The following is a 21790-nucleotide window of genomic DNA, read 5'->3' as shown; positions in this document are numbered from 1 at the left end:
TGCATTCTGTTGCGATTTTTTCATGGTGTTTATTTTGAGCAGATTCTGCGAGTGTCTGTTTTCATGTTCATGAGAATTTTCATGTTCTGATTACACTGAGAATGAGATGTACATTTGCATGGCATTTGGCAGACGCTCTTATCTATTTATCGCATTTGTACAACCGAACAGCAATGGGGGTTAAGGGCCTTGTTTAGGGGTCCAGGAGTATGTTGGTGTGGCTGGGATTTGAACTAATAACCTTGGATCCAAAATCCAATACTTTAACCATTAAGCTACCACCTCCCTGCCCTTATCCAGAGCCACTTTTATCGATACAACTCGTTTTATACAACTGAGCTGTTAAGGATTAAGGGCCTTGTTTAGGGGCCCAGCAGTGGCAGCTTGGTGGTGCTGGGATTTCCACTCATAACCTTCTGATCAGAATTCGAACATCTCAACCACTGAGCTACCCCTTCCCCAATTTGACTCAATTAAATTAAATTGATATCAAATGAATCATTATATTAAACTAAGAATGTGACTGTTTTAATGTAATGGAAATGTTTTCTCATTGCAATCTCATGACTTGAAATAGGTTTTTGGAATGGCAGGTATTTTTTTTTTATAATTCTAAGCATTTATTTTAGATATTTAGTGTATCTATTGCCATCTGATTTTGAAATTGGAAGGAAAAAAATCCAGTTTGTGAAGTGAGAAGAGTTTCAGAGAGAGTAACATTGTCTTTATATTTCTTTTTCTTGAGCTTGTTGATTGGCAAAGATGTTCATAATGGACAAAAAACTCACACAATCTCACAATTTTTACATTTTAGTGTGTGCTTGTGAATATTTGTGTTTATTCAGCCACAAGAGTGAGGTCAGGTACTGATGTACTGTAGATGAGGAGTTGAGGAGGCCTTAGGTGCAGTCAGTGTTTACATTCATCATGTTCAAGAGGATTGGAGATCTATAGCAGGAGATCTTCCACTCCAGCCCATGTAAAGCAGATCAGTTTTTTGCACAGTTTTGTGTCATGCTGGAACAGGTCTGGGTCTCCTAGTTGAAGTGAAGGGAGAATTACAGCCTGAATAATGGAGTAATTTGTTTGCAAGCACCGATAGATTGCAGTTCACATACATGAAGCTGCAGTTGAAGCTGTATATGTGAAACGGAAAAAAAAAAGGAAAACGCCAACATAAACACAGTGACAGCATAAGTAAGATAACGGATGGTGATTAAATTACTTCATAGGGGATTGTATACTTGGTATGCTTTATAAAACAATTTCATGCTTGTTAATGCTGATGTAGTGTGTAGACAGTAATGGGAAGTTTGCGATTGAGGACAGATTGTAACCGGATGCAGGATTGTTTTAATACGCAGGAAATGGAGTGTGTAAACAGTGTCAGACCATGTCATTTTCCAAAGCCATTTTCAACAATGAATTAATTTTTTCAAGCATCAAACAGCTGAAGCAAAAATGTGTTAAAGCATCATTTCGAATAGTCTTTACTGCTCATGTTCTATACATCCAGATTCACAAAGAAAAGTTATGTAACATGTCCTTTTCACGCTGTGTAAATGTGTTCACGTGTAAATATAATAATTTGCAGATCTCATAAACACAAATTTTATTTACAATAGAACATAGATAACACATGCTTTAATGTTTAAATTGAGGAAATGTACTGTTTTAAGGAAACTATAAGGTCATTTTGAATTTGATGGCTGCAGCCTGTTTTAAAAAAAATGGAACGTGGCAACAAAAGGCTGGAAAAGAAATGTTGCTAAAAAGAAATAGCTGGAGGAACATTTTGCAACTAATGGGGTTAATTGGAAACATGTCAGTAACATGAATGGAAATAAAATGAGTATCTTTGAGAGGCAGAGTCTCTCAGAAGTAAAGATAGGCAGAGCTTCACCAATCTGAAAAAACTGCTTCGAACAATTTCAGAATAAAGTTCCTCAACATCAAATTTCAAAGACTTTAAATGTCTCATTATCTATTTTCTGTGAACACAGACAAAGCCCATTTAAAGTGTACTGAGGCAAAGTGAAAAACTGTTCTGTATTTAGAAAAATCGAACTTTGAACTTTTTGGGAAAACATGGATGCCACATCCTCTGGACTAAAGAGAAGAGGGACCATCTGGCATGTTATCAGCGCTCAATTTAGAAGCCTACATTTCTGATGGTACAGGGGTGCATTAGTGTCTATGGAATGAGCTTTTATTTCTGGAAAAGCATCAATATTAAAATGTATTTCAGGCAAGGCTTTACATATGTAAGTAAGACAATGTTAAACTGCATACTGCATCTATTACAACATCATGTTTTACAACTTTGTTGTAGAAGAGTCTGGGTAGTCTGGGTGCTGAACTCGTCTGCAAAAAAGACATTGGGAGCATCATGAAGCAGAAAATATGACAAAGAAGACCCAGGACTGTTGAACAGATAGAATCTTGTATTAGACACAAATGGGATGACATTCTTCAGTAGCTGGTCTCCTCAGTTTTCAGACATATACAGACTGTTGTTAAAAGAAGATGATGCTACACAGTGGTAAACATGGTATCATCCCAAATTACATTGTACATTGGGTACATGGTACATTTCCTTAGTTGGAAGTTGTGATATGTTTTCTATGTTTTACTGTGAATTGAATATGGGTTTATGAGATTTGCAATTCATTGCATTCTGTTTTATTTACATTCTTGCACAACGTCCCGATTTGTTTAGAATTGCGGTTATAGAAACTGATTTGAATTATGAATAAATGTGTTATAAGTTTACCTCTTCCTTTGCACCTTGGAAATCTGTACCATCATACGTCTTACTCTGCAGTTACTCAATATTGCATCACACCATTCAAGAATATTTTAGACCTAAACTGGAGAGTCAACAAAAACAAAACAAAATCTTTTTTCTGTTTAGCACCGTCTCCCATCACTCTTGTCAAGAGAGGAAAGACGGCGAAGAACAGCATCGCCGTGTCCTGGCAGGAACCAGACAGACCCAATGGCATTATCCTGGAGTACGAGATCAAGTACTTCGAAAAGGTAATTACAGCAGGAAAAGTGCAAGAATGCAAGAAAACAGGCCAATATAAAAAATCTGAATCTGCTTAATTTTTTTATTTTGGTATTTCTAGCATTGGGAGGAAAATGTCTACCAAGAGACAGATTTTAGCATAATGGTATGAGATAGATGTGGAAGGTAAATGTGTGCTTTAGCTATAATTTCACTTATAATGCAATTTCAGATTTTTTAGTATAAAGTAAGTTCCATGATGGAAAGATTTGACTTATGCACTTACCCATTCTCTTTATCTGGATGTGTATGTCTAAAGCAGGGGTCTTCAAACATTCATTCTCTACGGACTGAGTTTTGTTTTGAAAATATTCTCGACTTTATAGCGACTCTTACAGGGCAATACCGGGACATTTATTTTGATAAAATAAAAACAAATTTCAAGGAAAATGCACATATTTTTCGACATCCTCCCCTGCTACATTTATACACTTATTACAGTGTTTAACACCTGGAAAGATTTGCCATAGAAAGATTTGTCAGTACGCCTTAGCCATCCTAGGACAGCCATCACCAGGGAACCAGCACAACCGGGATCGACACTGATGGACGGGCGGCCAGCTTTGAAACCTTTACACCATTCAAATGACTCAACATCGCACTGGGCTTGAAATCTTCTGTAGATATCCGCGGGTCTTAAGCCTTCGTTCGCAGAAAGACTAAATTTGTATGCCGTTGCTGAACTACTAGCTAGTCTGCTAGAGTACTTTAACTCTTTACTGTCTACATATCAGTCAGTCAACTGATGAAGCTTAATTGTTTCCATTGAAATATATAATATAAAATATATATATATAGAGAGACATCTACAGTATGTTATATACACAAGCTAAAATATTTAGAAGTTAGGTGATAATGCAGTGCTGTGAAAGTGCGACAGACTGCATGGTTAGCAGTAGGAACAGGTTTCCCTTTGACAACAAAGCTCACAAAAAGACTGAAACCGGACCTGACATTGATGCGTAGATCTGATTGCTGCTCACATTGTGGCTTTGACCGGCTCCACTGTTCAGGCCATTTCAGGAGACAATTGAGCTTAAAGCGTCTCAGCCTCCTTCATGACCTCAGCTCAGTGGTCTGGTCTGAGAAACACTGATATGAGGCTTTTTAAAAGGAAAGTGCCCTTTCCCCTAATGGATAGTGTCTTCACCACATAGCTCTAGCACCATGCATGAAAGTGATCCCACATCATAGACACACCTACACGTTCACACACACTGCCTCTCATGGACCATCAAAATGTTCCTTTCCTTCTTCATTTCTACTATGACTTTTCCGCATCATAGGTAACAATCCTGTGCTTTCTCATTTTGCTTTGTGTTCTAAAGGATCAGGAGACTAGTTACACCATTGTCAAGTCAAAGGAGACAGATGTCGTGGTGGACGGGTTGAAGCCATCCTCGGCATACATCTTTCAGATCCGAGCTCGCACCTCGGCAGGATACGGAGCCTTCAGTCGGCGATTTGAGTTTGAAACCAGCCCCTACTGTAAGTCAGCGCACCAAATCAATCAGCATTATGGCAGTCATTCACTTAACATCAGATCAAATCACATATATGATTCTGCTTAAAAAAAAAAAAAAAAAGGAAAAGAACAAAAAAAATGTATATGTAAAATGTAGAGGTTGACCGATTTACCAGCTATTGGCTATTGGCAAAAGTCCATCTCAATAGTTTTTCCGGGTTGCATTACGTACGAGAGCGGCCTCTAGAGGCGAATCACTGATGCCACATGCTGTTTATTGGAAGTGTCTTTTTTATTCATTTCAACTGTTTTTATTTATTTGGAGTGTTTACTTTTTGTTTCAGTTTGAATGTATGTCTTTTATGTTAATATATTTATTTAATTTAGCACATTTTCATGATTCATGATACTTTTTTTATTTTTATTTTTTATAAAGTTCAGTACCATTTTAATCGGTTGATTACTCAGTTCGGGAAAGTGTGATCCAACCTAGCTATCAGTATTGTTAAAATTCATTTATATTTACTGCATGTAGCATATGCTTTTATGCAGAGTGACTTACACAAGTGCTTATTTGTTTACTTGGAGAACATTTCCTAAAGCTAGTGCATATTGGTTTGAGTCTAAAGATAGCAATGCTGTCAGACTCTGGTTTAAGTGATGATACATAAATACATACATAAACATATGCATGGCTTATAGATCTTGCATTTTTTTTTTTTTGTAGTGTCTGCCTCCAGAGATCAGGGCCATGTGCCCGTCATCGCTGTGGCTGTTACTCTGGGAATAATCCTCCTGGCACTGATCACCGGATTTCTACTCAGTGGCAGGTGGGAATGTGATTCATTTTATCTCTTAATAGAGAAATGTTGAGTAGTGGCCAGAAATCTAATCAAAAATTATTCACATAAATAGAAAACAATTCAACGAATGTCAATTAAAGAGCGCTGAACTCCCAAAGGTTTTTATCGGACGTGTTTATTACTGGTTTTATTATTAAATATACATATTGGGTCACATAAGAAAAAGAAATCGCCCTCTATCCAGGACAGAGATATGATTGGAAAGCTGTCTTGCAATCATTGTCCTTTTACTTGGCCCACTGGCCTTGAACTGCAGTGCAGCCCTTAATTTGATGCTGTCAAGTCCTCGGCGAGATTTACGCCAGCCACTGGGGGGAGGACCCCAAAAACACAGCTCGAAGCAGGCGGAACTTCTAACCAGCTTTCGCACCACACGAGAGACAACCATGATTGTTTAAGCAGGTGCTGCGTAACACCTCAAGGACAGAGCACGTTGAAGCAATTACCCCCGAGCTGTATCGCTGTATCATTTTTCACCCCAGCCTCGACACTCGACTGACCTTTAATCTCTAATGTATAGCTTAGAAGTGCACATTGGTGAAGGAAGCTATCAGAGTAGTTAATAGGCTTTTTTTCTGGGCCTCATGAATGAGCTGTATTGCATTCGCCATCCCGTTCCAGCAGGTAATGCTGAACATGAGCAGTCAGACAGCCTGAGAGGAATCCGTGACACATTCAGCCTGTCAGCGCAATACCGATATCACACTTTGCTGTGTAATTATTAGCTGTGCCTTGTCATGCGGAAAAAGTACAACTTTCATTTTTTGGTGGCTGTCAGCTCTGTTTACATTAGTATGTCTGTCAAATCACCTAGCATTCAAGCATGAGGTGGTGCCTCATAATAATTATTCCGACCAACCGTGACATTCCGCCAGAATTCCTAGGACATGCCAATATTTCCAATGATGATCTATTGTTTTATATTTTTACTCCAATTTCAGTTAATTGCCTATTAGAGGTATAATGGAACACATATTCCCACCGAAACCTTTCAATACAGGACTTTCGGCACGGTGCAGATGCGTACCGAATGCAATCCTTAGCTTATGTTGAAACCTGAGTTTCCTCACAAACATATTATGCGCCAGACTACAACTTTGTTTAGTCGCCGCCTCACACTCTGAGCGCGGTGTCACTTCGGCTACTCAATCCGTACCAGAAAACACTGCCGATTCCTGTCAATGCCATTTTGTGTTTTATGTACAGCTTCATGAATTTCTCTTAAAATGTGCTGCTCCAATTGAAAAAAAAACTCCATCCATAATAAATTATGGAGGATTTTTTACAAATATTTTAAGCAAAACAGCCATCAGAGAACGCTACACTAATCTTCTCTAAATGAAACAGAGAAAACAAAGGCTACATTTGCTTTGAAATAGGAAAAGAATTGTGGCTAAGCAGGTTTTTATGCTAGCAACCAATTAGTAGGTGTTTTTGTTTTTGTTGTTGTCTTTTTTCACACTTAAAAAAAAAAGAAAGGAGGACCAGTTGTTTTAGAGCTGGGTTATTTTAATTCATTTTCCACCAAATTGAGAAACTGTTAAATGAATTAGCATTGGCTAGCATTTATATATACACACACACATATATATATATATATTTATCACACGATTTATGTGCCAATAAATGTAATTTGTGAAAGTTTATTTTTGAAGAATAAAATTACATAAACTAACCTTTCGGAATAATCTGTGCTCCTGGTTTCATTTTATTTAAGTGTTCGGGTGTTTTTTTACAATAAAAAATGACTTAGTGGAGATAAATAGCACACTAAAATAAACATTTATGTGACATTTTAGAATATTTGCCTAAACAATGGTTAGTTTTCATTAAAGTCGAAAAGGCCTGAATAAAGTTGTCCTTCTCTAAAAGTGACAGCGAGTCTCCATACAGTGGTCTGCTGTACTTTCAGGGGTCGTCTCATGGTGTCATTGTGTAACTCTGCATGAGCCGTCACCGTGTCATAACACTGAAACTGAGTGTTGTGACAAGATGATGTGACTTCTTGAAGCCTGGGAGAAAAACCTGGTGTGTGTGTGAGTGTGAGTGTAAGTGTGTGTGTGTGTGTGTGTGAGTGTAAGTGTGTGTGTGTGTGTGTGTGTGTGTGTGTGTGTGTGTGTGTGTGTGTGTGTGTGTGTGTGTGTGTGTGTGTGTGTGTGAGCATAAGTGTGTGCATGCTGAAACCCAGATAAGGTCATGACTTGTCTTTCTGCACACTGGTACTTCTCATACCGGTTAAAGCAGATTAAATTAGCAGCTCTTCATCAAAAGTGAAAAAAAGATCAGAGAAATAGGGAGCGATTCTAAGCAAAGCATGTCTTGGAGTGCAACTGACCACATTCTCAACAGTGGAACTTGTTCTATTTGCCAGGCGCTGTGGCTACAGTAAAGCGAAACAGGATCCCGATGAGGAGAAGATGCACTTTCACAATGGCCACAGTAAGTCACCAGAGAAAAGCACATACTGCATGGAGTTTCAAACAAACTCCAGCTAGTCATTATGTTTTGTACCAATCAGGAATAAGTGATCTCTTGTAAGTATAAGTGTTTTGCATTATTTTTTTGTTGTTGTTATAACATAAATAAGTGGGTGTAGGGCAGAAGTTAAGGCTCTGGATTACTGATCAGGAGGTTGAAGGTCAAGTCCTAGTATAAACAAACTGCTACTAGTGGGCCCTTAAACAAGGCTCTTAACCCTCTGTTCTCTAGTGGTGCTTTATCATGGCTGAACCTACGCTTTGACCCCAGCTTCCTAACATCACTAGGATATGTGAAAAAAGAATTTTACTACAATATAACAATATATAAATAAAATAACAGGAAATTTGGTATTTACAAGACATGTAATAAGTATACACTCCTACCAGACATGTTGCATTTATGGCATTTGGCAGACGCCTCTAATCCAGAGCGACTAACAGTTATCTTAGTTACACTGAGCAATTGAGTGTTATGGGGCCTTGCTCAAGGGCCCAGCAGTGGCAACTATCATGCTCAGTGCTCAGTAACATTTCTTTTGAATATGCAAAAAAGATCCCCCAAAAATCCCCCAAATTCAAGTCTATAATTTTACATAACTGCTGTTCCAGAAAAAGCTCTAAAGCAGTCATGTGTTTCATTCATCTTTCCTTTCCCTTGTTTTTTTTCTCTATATTTCTCTTTCCTTTTAGTCAAATACCCCGGAGTGCGTACATATATTGATCCTCACACCTACGAAGATCCTAACCAAGCTATTCACGAGTTTGCGAAGGAGATTGATGTGCCTTGCATTACAATAGAGCGTGTGATCGGAGCCGGTGAGTAAGAAAACACAGCGAATTTGAATTAAACTGCAGATTGAGTGAACGAGGAATGGAAGGCTGTGCTGAGATTTTCACATCATTTTCTTTATACAATAAACAGAATGCTGCTTTTGGTTTATTGTACCATGAAGTCTAGGATATAAATAAACTCATATTTTCTTCCAATGTAAAAAATGCCTGTTAACTTGATAAGCCATTCTCATCCTTCCCTCCCCGTGTTTGTGTCTTCGCTCATGTCTGTATCCTGTTTGTCAGGTGAGTTTGGAGAGGTGTGTAGTGGGCCATTAAGACTGCCAGGGAAAAGAGAGATTGTGGTGGCTATTAAAACACTGAAAGCAGGCTACACTGAGAAGCAGAGACGAGACTTCCTGGGTGAGGCCAGCATCATGGGCCAGTTTGATCACCCTAACATCATCCACCTAGAGGGTGTGGTCACTAAAAGTAAGTGTGTTTGCATATTAATCAGTATAATATATATATATATATATATATATATATATATATATATATATATATATATATATATATATATTATTTTTTTTTTTATTTTTTTTTTTCTATAACCCAAATTCCAAAAAAGTTAGGACACAGTGTGTATGTAGAAACTGAATACAAATCTCTTAATTCCATATTTTATTTACAATCGAGCATAGAAAACTTCTGAAAAAAAAAAATATATATATTAGGTATAAATACTGTATCTTAGAGACTCAGAGTCTCTCAGAAGTAATAATGGGCAGAGCTTCACCAATCTGTGAAAAATTGTCTACAAATAAAGAATCCAGGTTCTAAACTGACCTGTCTGCAGCCTGGACCTTTTACCATTTGAAAGCATTTGGCACATCATGAAACAAAAAATACAACAAAGAAGACCCAGAACTGTTAAGCAGCTAGAATCCAGTATCAGACAAATATGGGGCAACATTCCTCTCCCAAAACTTTAGCAACTTGTCTCCTCAGTTCCCAGATGTGTCCGGACAGAAGGCGTGATGTTGCACAGTTGTAAAGACGGCCCTGTCCCAACTTTTTTTTTTTTTTAGACATGTTGTAGCCATCAAATTCAAAATTATTATTTTTTTTAATTGTGGTTGTAATAGTAAAATTAGTTTTTCATCTATTATGGTATAATAATGCATATGCTTTATTGTCTCTACTCCTTTAAGGCAAACCGGTGATGATCATTACGGAGTATATGGAGAACGGGTCTCTTGACACCTTTTTAAAGGTGTGTGTTTCTCGTTTCTTTTACTATAAATGCTCTTTAAAATGAGGATGATTTTTTTTCTCTGTATCTTATGGCTGTAGTATTTCGAAATCTCTTGTTATAGGTGTTTTAAGTTCAAACTGGGGTCGTGTTCCTGACACTTTTTTCATAAACTTTTTTTTTTTTGTAAAGGGTAGGTTTTTTTTTTCAATGAAGAATCTTTTGTCCATCAGTTATTGTGTGGGCGTCTGTAATATGTCTCTGCTATGACAAGATTTCCAGAGATTGTAGAAGTCTGTAGCTGGTGTTTAATCATATAACATGAATTTGTGACTAATAGCTATATGATCGCTTGGAATTATGAATTTATTTATGGCAGGCTATAATCATGATTTGTCATGTGACTATAAGAGCTTTATAGCAGCTGTAGCTCTCTTTATCCTTTCCACCGTCTCCATTGGCTCACTCATTAGGGACAAGCTTACAATTATAAGGAATGGAAGAATACATTCCTGCTTTAACTCTACAAAACTGCTTTGAGACAATTGTTAAAAGCGCAACACAAACAAAATTTTATTGAAGTGAATTGAGGATCCAAATTTGGTGAGGGGAAAACGCACAATTCAGCGTCATATCTATTGACATCTTCCATGTAACTTTTCAGAAGCAAGTCTTCCACGGCCTGGTATTGAGTCACAACCTGGTAATGGGTCACGACCCCATGGTTTAGGAACTTCTGATCTAGAGGCCTTCGTAAGACATAAAGTACATCATGAAAATATATTACATCATGTAAACTGAAATATATTTCAAAAGAAAGACTAAAACATGCATCATTTGTTGACAATTTTGATTGTATTTAAGTGTTTAGTAGAATGTACTGAGACAATGCACCATATAATGCACCATCTTGTGATATGTCATACACTATATTGACTAAAGTTTGTGGACACCTGATCAAAAGTACGGTATGTGCTTTTTAAATATCGCATTCCACATTTAGCCCCAATTTGCTCTTAGAATTTCCTCCACTATTCTGGGAAGATGTTCCTCTAGATTCTGGAGTGCGCTTGTGGAGGTTTTTGGTGCAGTCAGATTTCCATTTCTTCCCAAAGGTATTCAGTAGGGGGTTGGATCTCTATAGCAAGCCACTTCAGATCTTCCTCTCCAAACCATGTAAACCATATCTCCATGGGGCAGTTTGTGGCAGATATATGTCAGGAAAGTTCAGGTGTCCCACTGCTTTTGTCCAAATAATGTATAGTGAGTTAAAAAACTCTGCGTTAAATTTGGTTGAATAATAAAAATTGATCAGAACCCTTTTTTCAATGCATATTGGTCTGGTTTTTTGCAAGTTTTTTCTCTCCAATTCATGTCAAATAATCTCCTGTCTCCCCCTGCAGAAGAATGATGGGCAGTTCACGGTGATCCAGCTGGTTGGCATGCTGCGTGGCATTGCCTCGGGCATGCGCTACCTCTCTGACATGGGCTACGTGCACCGCGACCTGGCCGCCCGCAACATCTTGGTCAACAGCAACCTGGTGTGTAAGGTGTCCGACTTCGGCCTGTCTCGAGTGCTAGAAGACGACCCGGAGGCGGCCTACACCACCCGCGTACGTGCTGACTTGCACTATCCCGCTAACCGGCTGACCCCGCTGCCATTAACCAGCACCCCACATCCATTTCTGTCAGCGCAGAACAGCCTCTAGCACACTCCTGCTCGATGGCACTTGCTTTTCCGTGTTCTGTCTGTAGCCTGTACTGAGCTGCAGCTCACCATTTCTCTGACAGCATTATAATGTTAGGAGGACGTAATACTATTAGGTGGATTTTGCCTTTTGCTGTGATTGTATTGAATCCAGCTCAGACGTACGGAAGAGCTCCAGACGGAATTTGTCGTTAATAACACAGAACTGAAGGATTCTCGCTTTGAAAGAGATAATTAGTATCTCAGTGTCAGCAGCTGTAATTCAGCTGATTATTATTTCCCTTTTCCACCTTGGCATGTCACGTTTGTGTGTGTGTGTGTGTGTGTGTGTGTGTGTGTGTGTGTGTGTGTGTGTGTGTTTGTTTGTGTGCGAGCAGACTAAGGAGCAGCAAATTAAGATGCACTTCAGTAATAGGTTCTGAGAGCTCCAGAATGGCAGACGTCCATGTCTCGCGTTCTTCCCCTTCCCGTATTCACCAGCTCGACATGCTCGTTTTTTGCCAGCTGTGAATAGAAAGTGAGACGCGTTCATCAAGGTTTGATTGTGATGCTCTGACTTTGCTCTGTTTGCTATATAGGGAGGGAAGATTCCCATCCGATGGACAGCACCGGAGGCTATCTCTTACAGGAAGTTCACCTCCGCCAGCGACGTGTGGAGCTACGGAATCGTCATGTGGGAGGTGATGTCATACGGTGAAAGACCCTACTGGGAGATGAGCAATCAAGATGTAAGTTCAATACATTGGTGTTCTGTAAAGCTTTTAATGGCATGCACAGTTTATCCCTAATACAGTTACGCGATTTTCCATTGCGGAAAATAAATATATACGATTTAATATTATATGATATTAATCCATTCACTTATTGTATAATCGATACATTTAAACATTGATTTATTGCTGTAGAAAGCTGTTCTGCAGCCTCTTAAATATGCATATGGAATATTCAATTCGTCAAAATACATTTAAATTCCTGTTTGTGTCAAAAGGGAATTGAAATCCTTGAAAGCAGACCTTTTGTGGAATCAGGTCTAAGATCAGGTCTTATGCAGTGTAACTAGCAAGGATGTGTATCGGCGAGAATCTGACTCCACGAGACATATCACGATACAGGGGTTGTGATACGATATTTTGCGATACCTTGCGATGCTGGAAACAAGGAGATGTATTGGGATTTTCATTATTTTAGAAATATTTTTGGAAAGCTGTCGTTAAGAACACACCACCATAGCTAAAAAAATATGTTTAACCAGAACACAGTGGAATTAGCATTTACATTACATACATCTACAACGGCACTGCTAACCCTAATCCCTTAAACCTACCCATACCATGAAACCTGTGCCAGCACAAGTTATACCCATAATTGTTTTTACAGTAGGAAACTTTTGGATATTAATGCTAACATTTGTGGCGTGCGCTTATGCTAGTACTTTCTGTCACTGTTTAGAGATAAGAAGACTGCTATCTATCTAGCGGTCGGGATATAAACTCAAAACGAAACGAGTGCCACAAATCTTGTAAAAAAAAATTAAATAAATAATAATAATTTTTCGAACAGTATCGCCAAACAAAATAATCGCGATACTCCCGTGCACCGATATTTTCGTACGCCCCTAATAGCTAGTGTTGTATTTTTAAATAATCTTGACATATGTTCTAAACTGCATGCACAGAAACACACTTAAAACCCGGCGCAAATACAACAACATGCAGGTTATTGGTTTCCTGATCATTTGCAATAAACATAGACAAGGTGTATTTTGGTTAAAAAGTAAAAAATGCGAGTCATTTTAGTTTATGATGAATCGTGTGCCAATGTCTTTGGTGAGAACTGACTACAAATTATCCCTTCACCCTGGAGATGCCGTAACGTAATTGTCATCCCGAACCATTTAAACTGTGTGTGTGTGAATAGTGTTTAAGATGCGGCTGAAAAATGGGGTCTTGTGTGGATAGCAGTGAAAAAGTGGACTCAGCTGACGTTATTGAGCACGGTTAGAGGGGACGGGAGTGGGTTTGACAACAATGGCAAGTGGTTAAAGGGGTTGTGATATTCAATAGTCGAACACCCAGTGGGAAGCTCAAAAGGCTGCCAGTCTATGAAAAGTACATTCAGGGATGCAGGGCATCTTTGAAAATGTTCTCTGAATTGTGCTGGAGTTCTGACTGCAGTGAACTCGGTGAACTTTGCTTGAGGTGTTTCGAATCTGTTTGGAATTAGAGATCCATTTTTAATGCTTCTGCAGAAACTTGCACGCAGCTGCGTCGATCACTGAGTGGTTGATGGGGGATTGTTTTTAATTGGTCTGATAATTAATTATCGTTGTCTGTTCCACTGCAGTGCAGTTTCCACTGTCATTCTCTTTTACATGATGGTCATGTCATGTCAGAATTGTGTGTTTGTGTGAGTAGTTTTGAAAAGAAGGACACAATGCAGAAGTTTTCAGAGAAGGTCCCAAAAGGAGGTTCAATTTCAAGTCATGATGTTGTCAAGCAGAGCTGACCTTTTTTCTCCCCTCCTAGCCTGCCAGTGACAACTTCATTCGCGCCTCAGATACTCCTCTCTTCTCCATCATTAATCTGTTTCACACGCTTGGGAAAGAGAAAGTTATTTGATGTTTTATTTAAGGCCTTCATGAGAGCTGCCTCAGATCTTCCTCGCTCTGCTGTACTCAACTCCCTCTCCCCTTGCTCCCACCCTGTCTCCTCTCCTCTCCCTATATCTCTCACTCTCTCTCTCTGTCTTTTCTCACACTTGCTCTAGCTCTTTCCTTTTTTCTTCTTCAGCTAGACATTGCTGCTGGGGATTGGTTTCTAAGCTGCTCTGTTTTTGGCTTCTCTCTTTTCGCCAGCGTAGTGAGAGAATTTTGTTGGAGGCGAAGAGAGAGATGAGAGTTTGGCATCTCGCCCAGTGCAGCAGTGAGATTTTAGCTGTTGTAGGCTTCTCAAGCTCAAATAAACAAAGAACATGTCAGCAAACCTTTCAATCTAACTATGTGCGCTGGATCTCAATCCTGGTAGCTTGAACAAACATCACTTTTCATCGAACCACTTAACGCTTAAGAGATTCAAAAAGCACTTTTCCTTTTTTTTCCCTTCCAAACTAAATACAGATTATATATATATATATATATATATATTGGACAAAAGAATTAGGACACCTGAACTTTCCTGCCATATGTGGTTCTTCTCTAAACTGTTACCACTAAGCCGAAGACACAAGATTGTATAGGACATCTTTGGATGAGGTATAATAAAATGTGGAAACCGAAACCTGCCCTTGTGCAAAGTGAGCTCTATGAAGATCTGCTTTACATGGTTTGGATAGGGAGATCTTGAGTGGCCTGCTATAGAGCTCTTATCTCATCCCTACTGAACACTTTTGGAATGAATGTGAACACTGACTGCACCCCAGGCCTCCTCACGTTCTCACCTACATCAGTACCTGACTTTACTAACACACTTGTGACTGATGAACATCTTCTCTAGAACGTCTTCCCAGAAGAGTGGAGGGAATTAGAAGAGTAAATTGGTACTAAATGTGGAACGTGATGTTCAAAAAGCACATACCGTACTTATAACCAGGTGTCCGCAAGTTTACATTTACTTTGTCTGAGCAAGACTTGATCCAACACCTGACCATGTGCTTTTTCTCATGTGCTGATCCATATTTGCTGTTATAATGACCAGCACTCTTCTGGGAAGATGTTCCACTAGATTTTGTGGAGATTTGTGCTCATTCAGCCACAAGGGTGTTATTAAAGTCAGATACTGATGTAGATGAGTTGAGTAGGCCTGATGTTAGGTGTTCAATAATGTCGAGGTCAGAGCTCTATAGCAGGAGGATCTTCTACTCCAACCCATATCTTCAGCTGACTTTGTGCACAGGGTCATGGTCATGCTGCAACAGGATTGGGTCATGCATACCATTGTGTGCCTCCACACAGTCTTGGAAAGAACCACATATGACTGGAAAAGTCGGGCGTCCCAATACTTTTGTGACCTTCTGTAAATTTTATAGGTCTTTCCAAAATGTCATATGTGCATGAATTTGATTGATATAAATTCATATGGGTTCATTCAGAAAAGAAATAATTATTATAGTGTGTAATGTATTTTTCTGTATACGTTAGGTTATAAAGGCCGTAGAGGAGAGCTACAGGCTGCCGAGCCCTATGGACTGCCCCGCAGCTCTCTACCAACTCATGATGGACTGCTGGCAGAAGGACAGGAACAGCAGGCCCAAGTTTGATGAGATAGTGAGCCTCCTGGACAAGCTCATCCGCAACCCAAGCAGCTTAGTCAGTCCCACCAACAGGTACCAAAGCAACATCTAAACCAAAAATATGTTCCATTCTCTCATTTTGCTTCTTATTTCAGATTCTTCGTGAGCCTTTCATCCCAGTGTTGTATAAACACAAGGTCCAGCTCTGTTTCAAATAAACGCTAATTGTGGTATTTTGACAAACCGCGTCGTGTCTGCAAAATGCCGATAATGCAGCGTTAACAGCTTTTGTTACATGGCTGACACAGAAAATCAAGATTTAATGACACTTGAAACAAATAAGCGCCGGTATTTCGTGATTTAATGCAGAGTTAAGTGGAAGTGACAGCGTACAAATGACTTCCAATTACGGTGATTACGTGGTATCAAATATATTTTCTGCATTACGAATCGCTCTGTACTTTTTTTTTTTTTATTACACGATGGAATCGGTTTTCTGTAATTGTCTTATGGAATTATGGTTACATTTAATAAGATTGATTTTTGCGCGAAGGTATTTAGAGTTCTAATTGTAATCTTTCAATTCAGCTCCTTTACAGATATGGTAATAGATGGGGCTTATTTACTTTTAAAAAAGTATATGAAAATAAATAATAGTCTATATCATATATATAATATATATAAAATTATCGACAGTAAGATTTACTGATTCGCATCGGTGCATCGGCATAAAAGTTAGCGATGTGATGCATCGATTTAAAAAGTGTGCATCGGATATGGACTTGTATCGTTTTTAACATATTTGCATCAGTAAAAAACAATTTTTTTTCCATATAATTAGTAGTAAACTGTTTCTCAGCACCACTGCTGCTACGAGAATATGACCTGAGGCGTGTCCTGAGAGTCACATAGAATATAGATTAACATGGCAGAGGTAGAGCTGCATCTTCCTTTTTTTTATTGCGAGTTTGTGAAAGGGCCATGAGTAAGAACTCAGAAGGCAATCAAATTAATTGATGATTTGCTGTCCGTCTGAACCGAAGAAAAAAAAGATCTATATTAAATTGCAGAGCATCAGATTATCTCCATTGAATCGTATTGCACTGAATCGCATTGTGTTAAATCAAATGGAAATAGAATCACACTGCATCGTAATAGGGGTGAATCGTATCGCATTGCATCAGTAGCTGCTTCTTATGCATCGTCAACGTATCGTGTAGGTGACTATGCATCGATATAAGAATCGCGAATTCTGTATGTATATATTGAATGTGCTGAAGAGTGCATTTCCCTAATGTTTGTTCCTTTTGGTGCACACAATATTTTTCATTATTTGCATAATTTACATGCGTCCATGCATGCACAAGAAGCCTATACTTAGGCTTGTGTTCATATTTTCTGTACAGTCTTCCTGTAGCATGCTAATGTTAGATTTATGCATCCATTTGTTCAACAGTCCATTTTTTTCTTTTCCACAGGGTGTCCAATTTATTAGTGGAGCATGGCAGTGCGTTCAGCTCTGTTGGGGAGTGGTTAGATGCCATAAAAATGGGTCGATACACCGAGCTTTTCATGGAAAGTGGATACACATCACTGGACGTAGTCACTCAGATGACCTTAGAGTAAGTTCCCTGCTGTTGTCATTTTTTTTTCCAGCGGGTTGTTTTACGTGATGCGCATTAACATGCAATATAAGGGCATTCAAAATTTTATTTTGTCAGGATTTCTATTTGATTTGGACCCTTATGTGCAAAATTTTACATCTATAATCAAAAGCAGATGTTTTGAAATGACTTTTTTTCTTTGTGACAATTCTATCAAGACTGTATTACATTGTGAATGCAGACTAAACTGCAACTTGTTTAAAACTATTATTCCCACAGACCAAACAAAATATGACCATCCAAAACAATAACCCAGTCTGAACCAGATTTAAATGATTATTAATTGAGTGCATTATTAAAACCAGACTCACTTGTTAATGGCTGGTAAAACGATGAAGTCGACAAAATAAAAGACTCGTAGACATTTTATGAAATAACTGTAAAACAGAAATATACTATTTGGATAAACTTATTCGTTTATTTTGGGCATCTAATTAGTTGCAAAATATTTCTACAGTTTAGTTTGAATAAAATTCACTTTATCCAGACTTTCATTGCCCCGTCTCGAAGCTGTCTCTTCTCCTAAAAATCTCCTCGATATGTTTTCGACCTTCTATTGTGAATAAAATACTAACATTAACTGTGACTATCTAAAAATAAATTGTATGGCATATCGTTCTTTAATACATGCTAAAAAAGATTCTTAGCAAATTGCTCAGGCGTGAAGGTTTAAAAACACTTCTGCTTTTTTTTTTTTTTGGACACATCGTACCTGCAATAACACACCGCGGTTCTGTTTAACACTCACGAGGTGTTTAATTATTCTACTGACTGTTTTACAGAGACGTAAGGAGGGTTGGAGTCTCTCTGGCTGGGCACCAGAAAAAGATTCTCAACAGCATCCAGGAGATGCGAGTCCAGATGACGAATGCCACTATTCCTGTCTGAGGCATCTCTTAGAGCTGCTCGATCCTACAGTAGAAGCCTAGCACTTTTTTGTTTGTTTGTTTTTAAACCAGGGACACTTATTTATTGAATATGGAACTATTAATAAACTCTCAAAGGACTCGATATTCCTGAGGAACAAAATGAGGATTGACTCGAAGGCTGGACGGAGAGTTATGGGTATAGTTATGCACAGCCCGTCAGCCTCCTGACGGCCTCGACACGGCCGAGTCACACGTGTTGGCAATGAAACGTTTGAAAAAGTGTGGCACATGTGGTTCCAGGTAGGACCACTGAGGAGTCTGGTGGAAGTCTCTGGGCTGAATGTATAGCACTGTTTTCAAAACCTCATGCAACAATATTATTACCTCCAGAAAGTCACAAAATCTCCAGTCTACCTACGTCGACAGATGTTATTCCACATGTTCACTCGGAGGAAAGGTCATGCAGTAAGGCTTCAACCATATCAGTCGGTGAAGGATGGAGCGGCTGTGTATTACAAAGCAATATTCGATTTCAAGCTTGATACCGATTTCATTTTCTTTTTGAAAGAAATGTGTGCGCCCGTGTGTGTGTGTGTGTGTGTGTGTACAGTTTTCATTTGCACAGTATATGTCTTAATCCAGGGGGAAACACACAAAAAAAAAAAGTACAAGCTTCGATAAAACTAATATTTGGCTCCAGTTATAACTTTATGATTTATATGTAAATAGTGTACAGTTAGCTGAAGCGAATTCATCCATGTTTGGGGTTCATTAACGTTTTAGCTGGAAACCATTAGTAATAAGATGTTGACATAGAAACGAGAAATGTTCCTAGTACTTTTCAGTAACAGCGGGTTTATTTTACACTTGATGTCCTGGATTCTACAAGTGGTTTCGTGCGATTGATTTCTATTGCGCTTCATTTTGCCCAGACTTTCCTGGCATATTCTTTTACAACTCTTTGTCTGCAGTTGCAAATACAAATATACATTTAAAAGAAATAATAAAATCAGTAGCTCGCAGTATCTTTATGAACAGCCGTTACTGAAAATCTGTATTTTCCCTGTATATCAGTACGTCTAAACAGCTCCGCTATGGCCACTCGTGGTTTTCCAATCACTTTAGAGGATCTTCCCAGACGAAACTGTAGTCAAACCAAAGCATTACATGAGCATATTCATACATTAATGAGGTCATGTTTACTAAGTGCTTTGTGCTAATGAGTGCACTGGTCAGTTGAGGTAAGAGTATCATGCAGGCTCAAAGAGTGAGAAGTTTAGCTTGTATTATAAGATGGGAGTTCAAGTCGACCCGGTACTTTTAAGATTATACGATAAAAGAACAAGGCGTGAAAACTGCATTTATTTTGCTACCTTCATACACTTGTTTAACTAGAAAGGTTCGTCAGTGCATCATCCGAGGACAGCCTCTGTCACTTCGTCATCCGCTGATATCCGCTGGTTTAACGGCTTCCTTACGCCACAACAAACTTCACCACACGCTGTTCCATGCACGCACTAACAATGCTCTCTACCATCTTGATTAACTTTCCTGTCTCTGGACCGGCCCGCAACATGTGCTCCGACTTATCAGGAATAGGACACACAAGCCACTGTAGTATTGTGACGCTGGCATCCATTTTTATACCCCGTTTAAAAAAGTCCCGGTTTGACTCGAACGCCATCTCGTATAAAGTGCAGAGACTCAGCAAGCACGTCGCTATTATTTGTTTAAATCTTCCATCTCGTTTCTAAGTGCTTCCGTTTATTTAGCCGTCGGAATCAAACATTTCGTATGCTAACTGAATGTTCTGGGTTGAATTTTCTTAGTAACAATTTTCCAAAGCATTGTGAAAAGCGCTCTAGAAATGAACTTAAACTAATGTGACAGAACAAACCACTCGAATCTTCAATGGAGCATAACTGGTGAGGTTTGTGATATGATTGCTGAGAGGGATGTGAAGGACGCTGAATATCAGCACATGCTAGAAATGATTTATACAAATACTCTAATGTTAAATATTACGTAAACATTCTTTTATTATTATCAATTTCTGTTGTCAGCACCTTCGGCAACCTGTTCACCAACGCTTCATTTGCATTGAACATCCACACTTTAACCAGTAGGGAGGTGGTGGATCAGGCATTGGACTCTGGATCAGCAGGTCGCCAGTTCAAATCCCGATACCACCAAGCTGGACATGAGCAAGGCCCTTAACCCTTAAGTGCGTCTGCCAAATACCTTAAAAAAACATCTTCTTTTACGTCGTGCGTTTTATTAAAGGTGTTATTCTGAATTACAGCTAGTTTTATTAGAATAAAAGACAAATTGAGCAATTCTCTATTTTTAAAGTGACCTTTAAGTTCTTTATATTTGGACTCACTTTGGACTGAGGAATGTACTGTAAATGGTTCCAGTTAGACTTTGAAGCACAGTAAAAATCCAGAAACATGCAATTTTTTTAAAGAAGAACTTCACTACATGTTCAACCACCCTGAAAGATATAGACATAAATGTTACAGATTTGCTTTATTACAAAATAAATATCAACCATTCACATTAACAACAGATATCAGATCGTATCACTGAAATTTGTGAGCGTTTTTTTAACTGCAGGAAAGCCAGACAGATCCCACCATCTGATCACTGATCATCTTAAGGCCTGAGGTTCTTTCGGGTCTTCCTTTATTAACACTGGCGCGTAGGAGAGACATTCATATGGAACAGAAATGATAAAACATGCATGATGCTGAGGTGAGGTTTGCTCATATGCATTTTCTCGCCATAAATACGTTCCGGCTTGTCACATGCCACAAAATATTTTCAGAACAGTATTGTTCCAAAAAAAAAAAAAAAAAAAAAAAAATCTACAAGCACAGGAAAAAAAATGTGTTGCTGTTTTGTGACAATTTGTTTACTCCCTTTTGTTATTGTGTGTTTTGTTTGTGTACATGTCTTTTGTAGTGTAATATATAAAATTTTCTATTTTTTTTTAATAAATCGAAAAGAAAATCTAACTTGCCTAAATCTGTCTTTTATACTCGGAAACCCTAAAAAGCTACACTTGTGTTTGTTTGACTATTTTTTTTTTTTTTGGATCGTTTTCTTCAATTTTTGTTTTGTTTTATTAGGAATCTACGCTGTTTGAGGAAAGAGTCTGTGACTGAGGCTATGTCTACACTGATCCGGATACATTTAGAAACGGCGTCAAAAAAAAAAAAAAAAAAAAAAAAAAACCTATTCAATCATTTTCCAAAAGTTGCTGATCCACACAGAAAAGTCTGAATGTGCTTACGTCCCTGTACTGCGCACCAGCAAACTGTAAGACACTTTGTGAATAAAAATGCCTACATTGTCATCGTTAAAACAAAACTCTGGAAGGTCAAAACGGAGAGAAAAAATATGTGTTTTCAAACAG

The 21790-nt window shown here is 38.5% G+C and overlaps 1 protein-coding gene across 1 annotated transcript in view; it reads left to right on the top strand.

The window, feature by feature from the left end:
* The window catches only part of epha5 (EPH receptor A5), a 56513-nt gene extending 35127 nt beyond the window's left edge, over positions 1–21386 (top strand). The window contains exons 6-17 of the mRNA XM_083567947.1: positions 2915–3039; positions 4399–4558; positions 5263–5365; positions 7770–7837; positions 8569–8694; positions 8956–9141; positions 9864–9925; positions 11308–11517; positions 12191–12340; positions 15748–15932; positions 17318–17461; positions 18286–21386. Of these exons, the coding sequence (XP_083424073.1) occupies positions 2915–3039; positions 4399–4558; positions 5263–5365; positions 7770–7837; positions 8569–8694; positions 8956–9141; positions 9864–9925; positions 11308–11517; positions 12191–12340; positions 15748–15932; positions 17318–17461; positions 18286–18391 (1625 nt within the window). The 3' untranslated portion in view covers positions 18392–21386. The remainder of the gene's footprint in view (positions 1–2914; positions 3040–4398; positions 4559–5262; positions 5366–7769; positions 7838–8568; positions 8695–8955; positions 9142–9863; positions 9926–11307; positions 11518–12190; positions 12341–15747; positions 15933–17317; positions 17462–18285) is intronic.
* Positions 21387–21790: the final 404 nt, after the last annotated feature.

This window comes from Silurus aristotelis (assembly GCF_946808225.1).
Source record: "Silurus aristotelis genome assembly, chromosome: 18".
Lineage (NCBI taxonomy): Eukaryota > Metazoa > Chordata > Actinopteri > Siluriformes > Siluridae > Silurus > Silurus aristotelis.
Note: the sequence above shows the minus strand (reverse complement) of the source record. Positions and strands in the feature narration are given on the sequence as shown.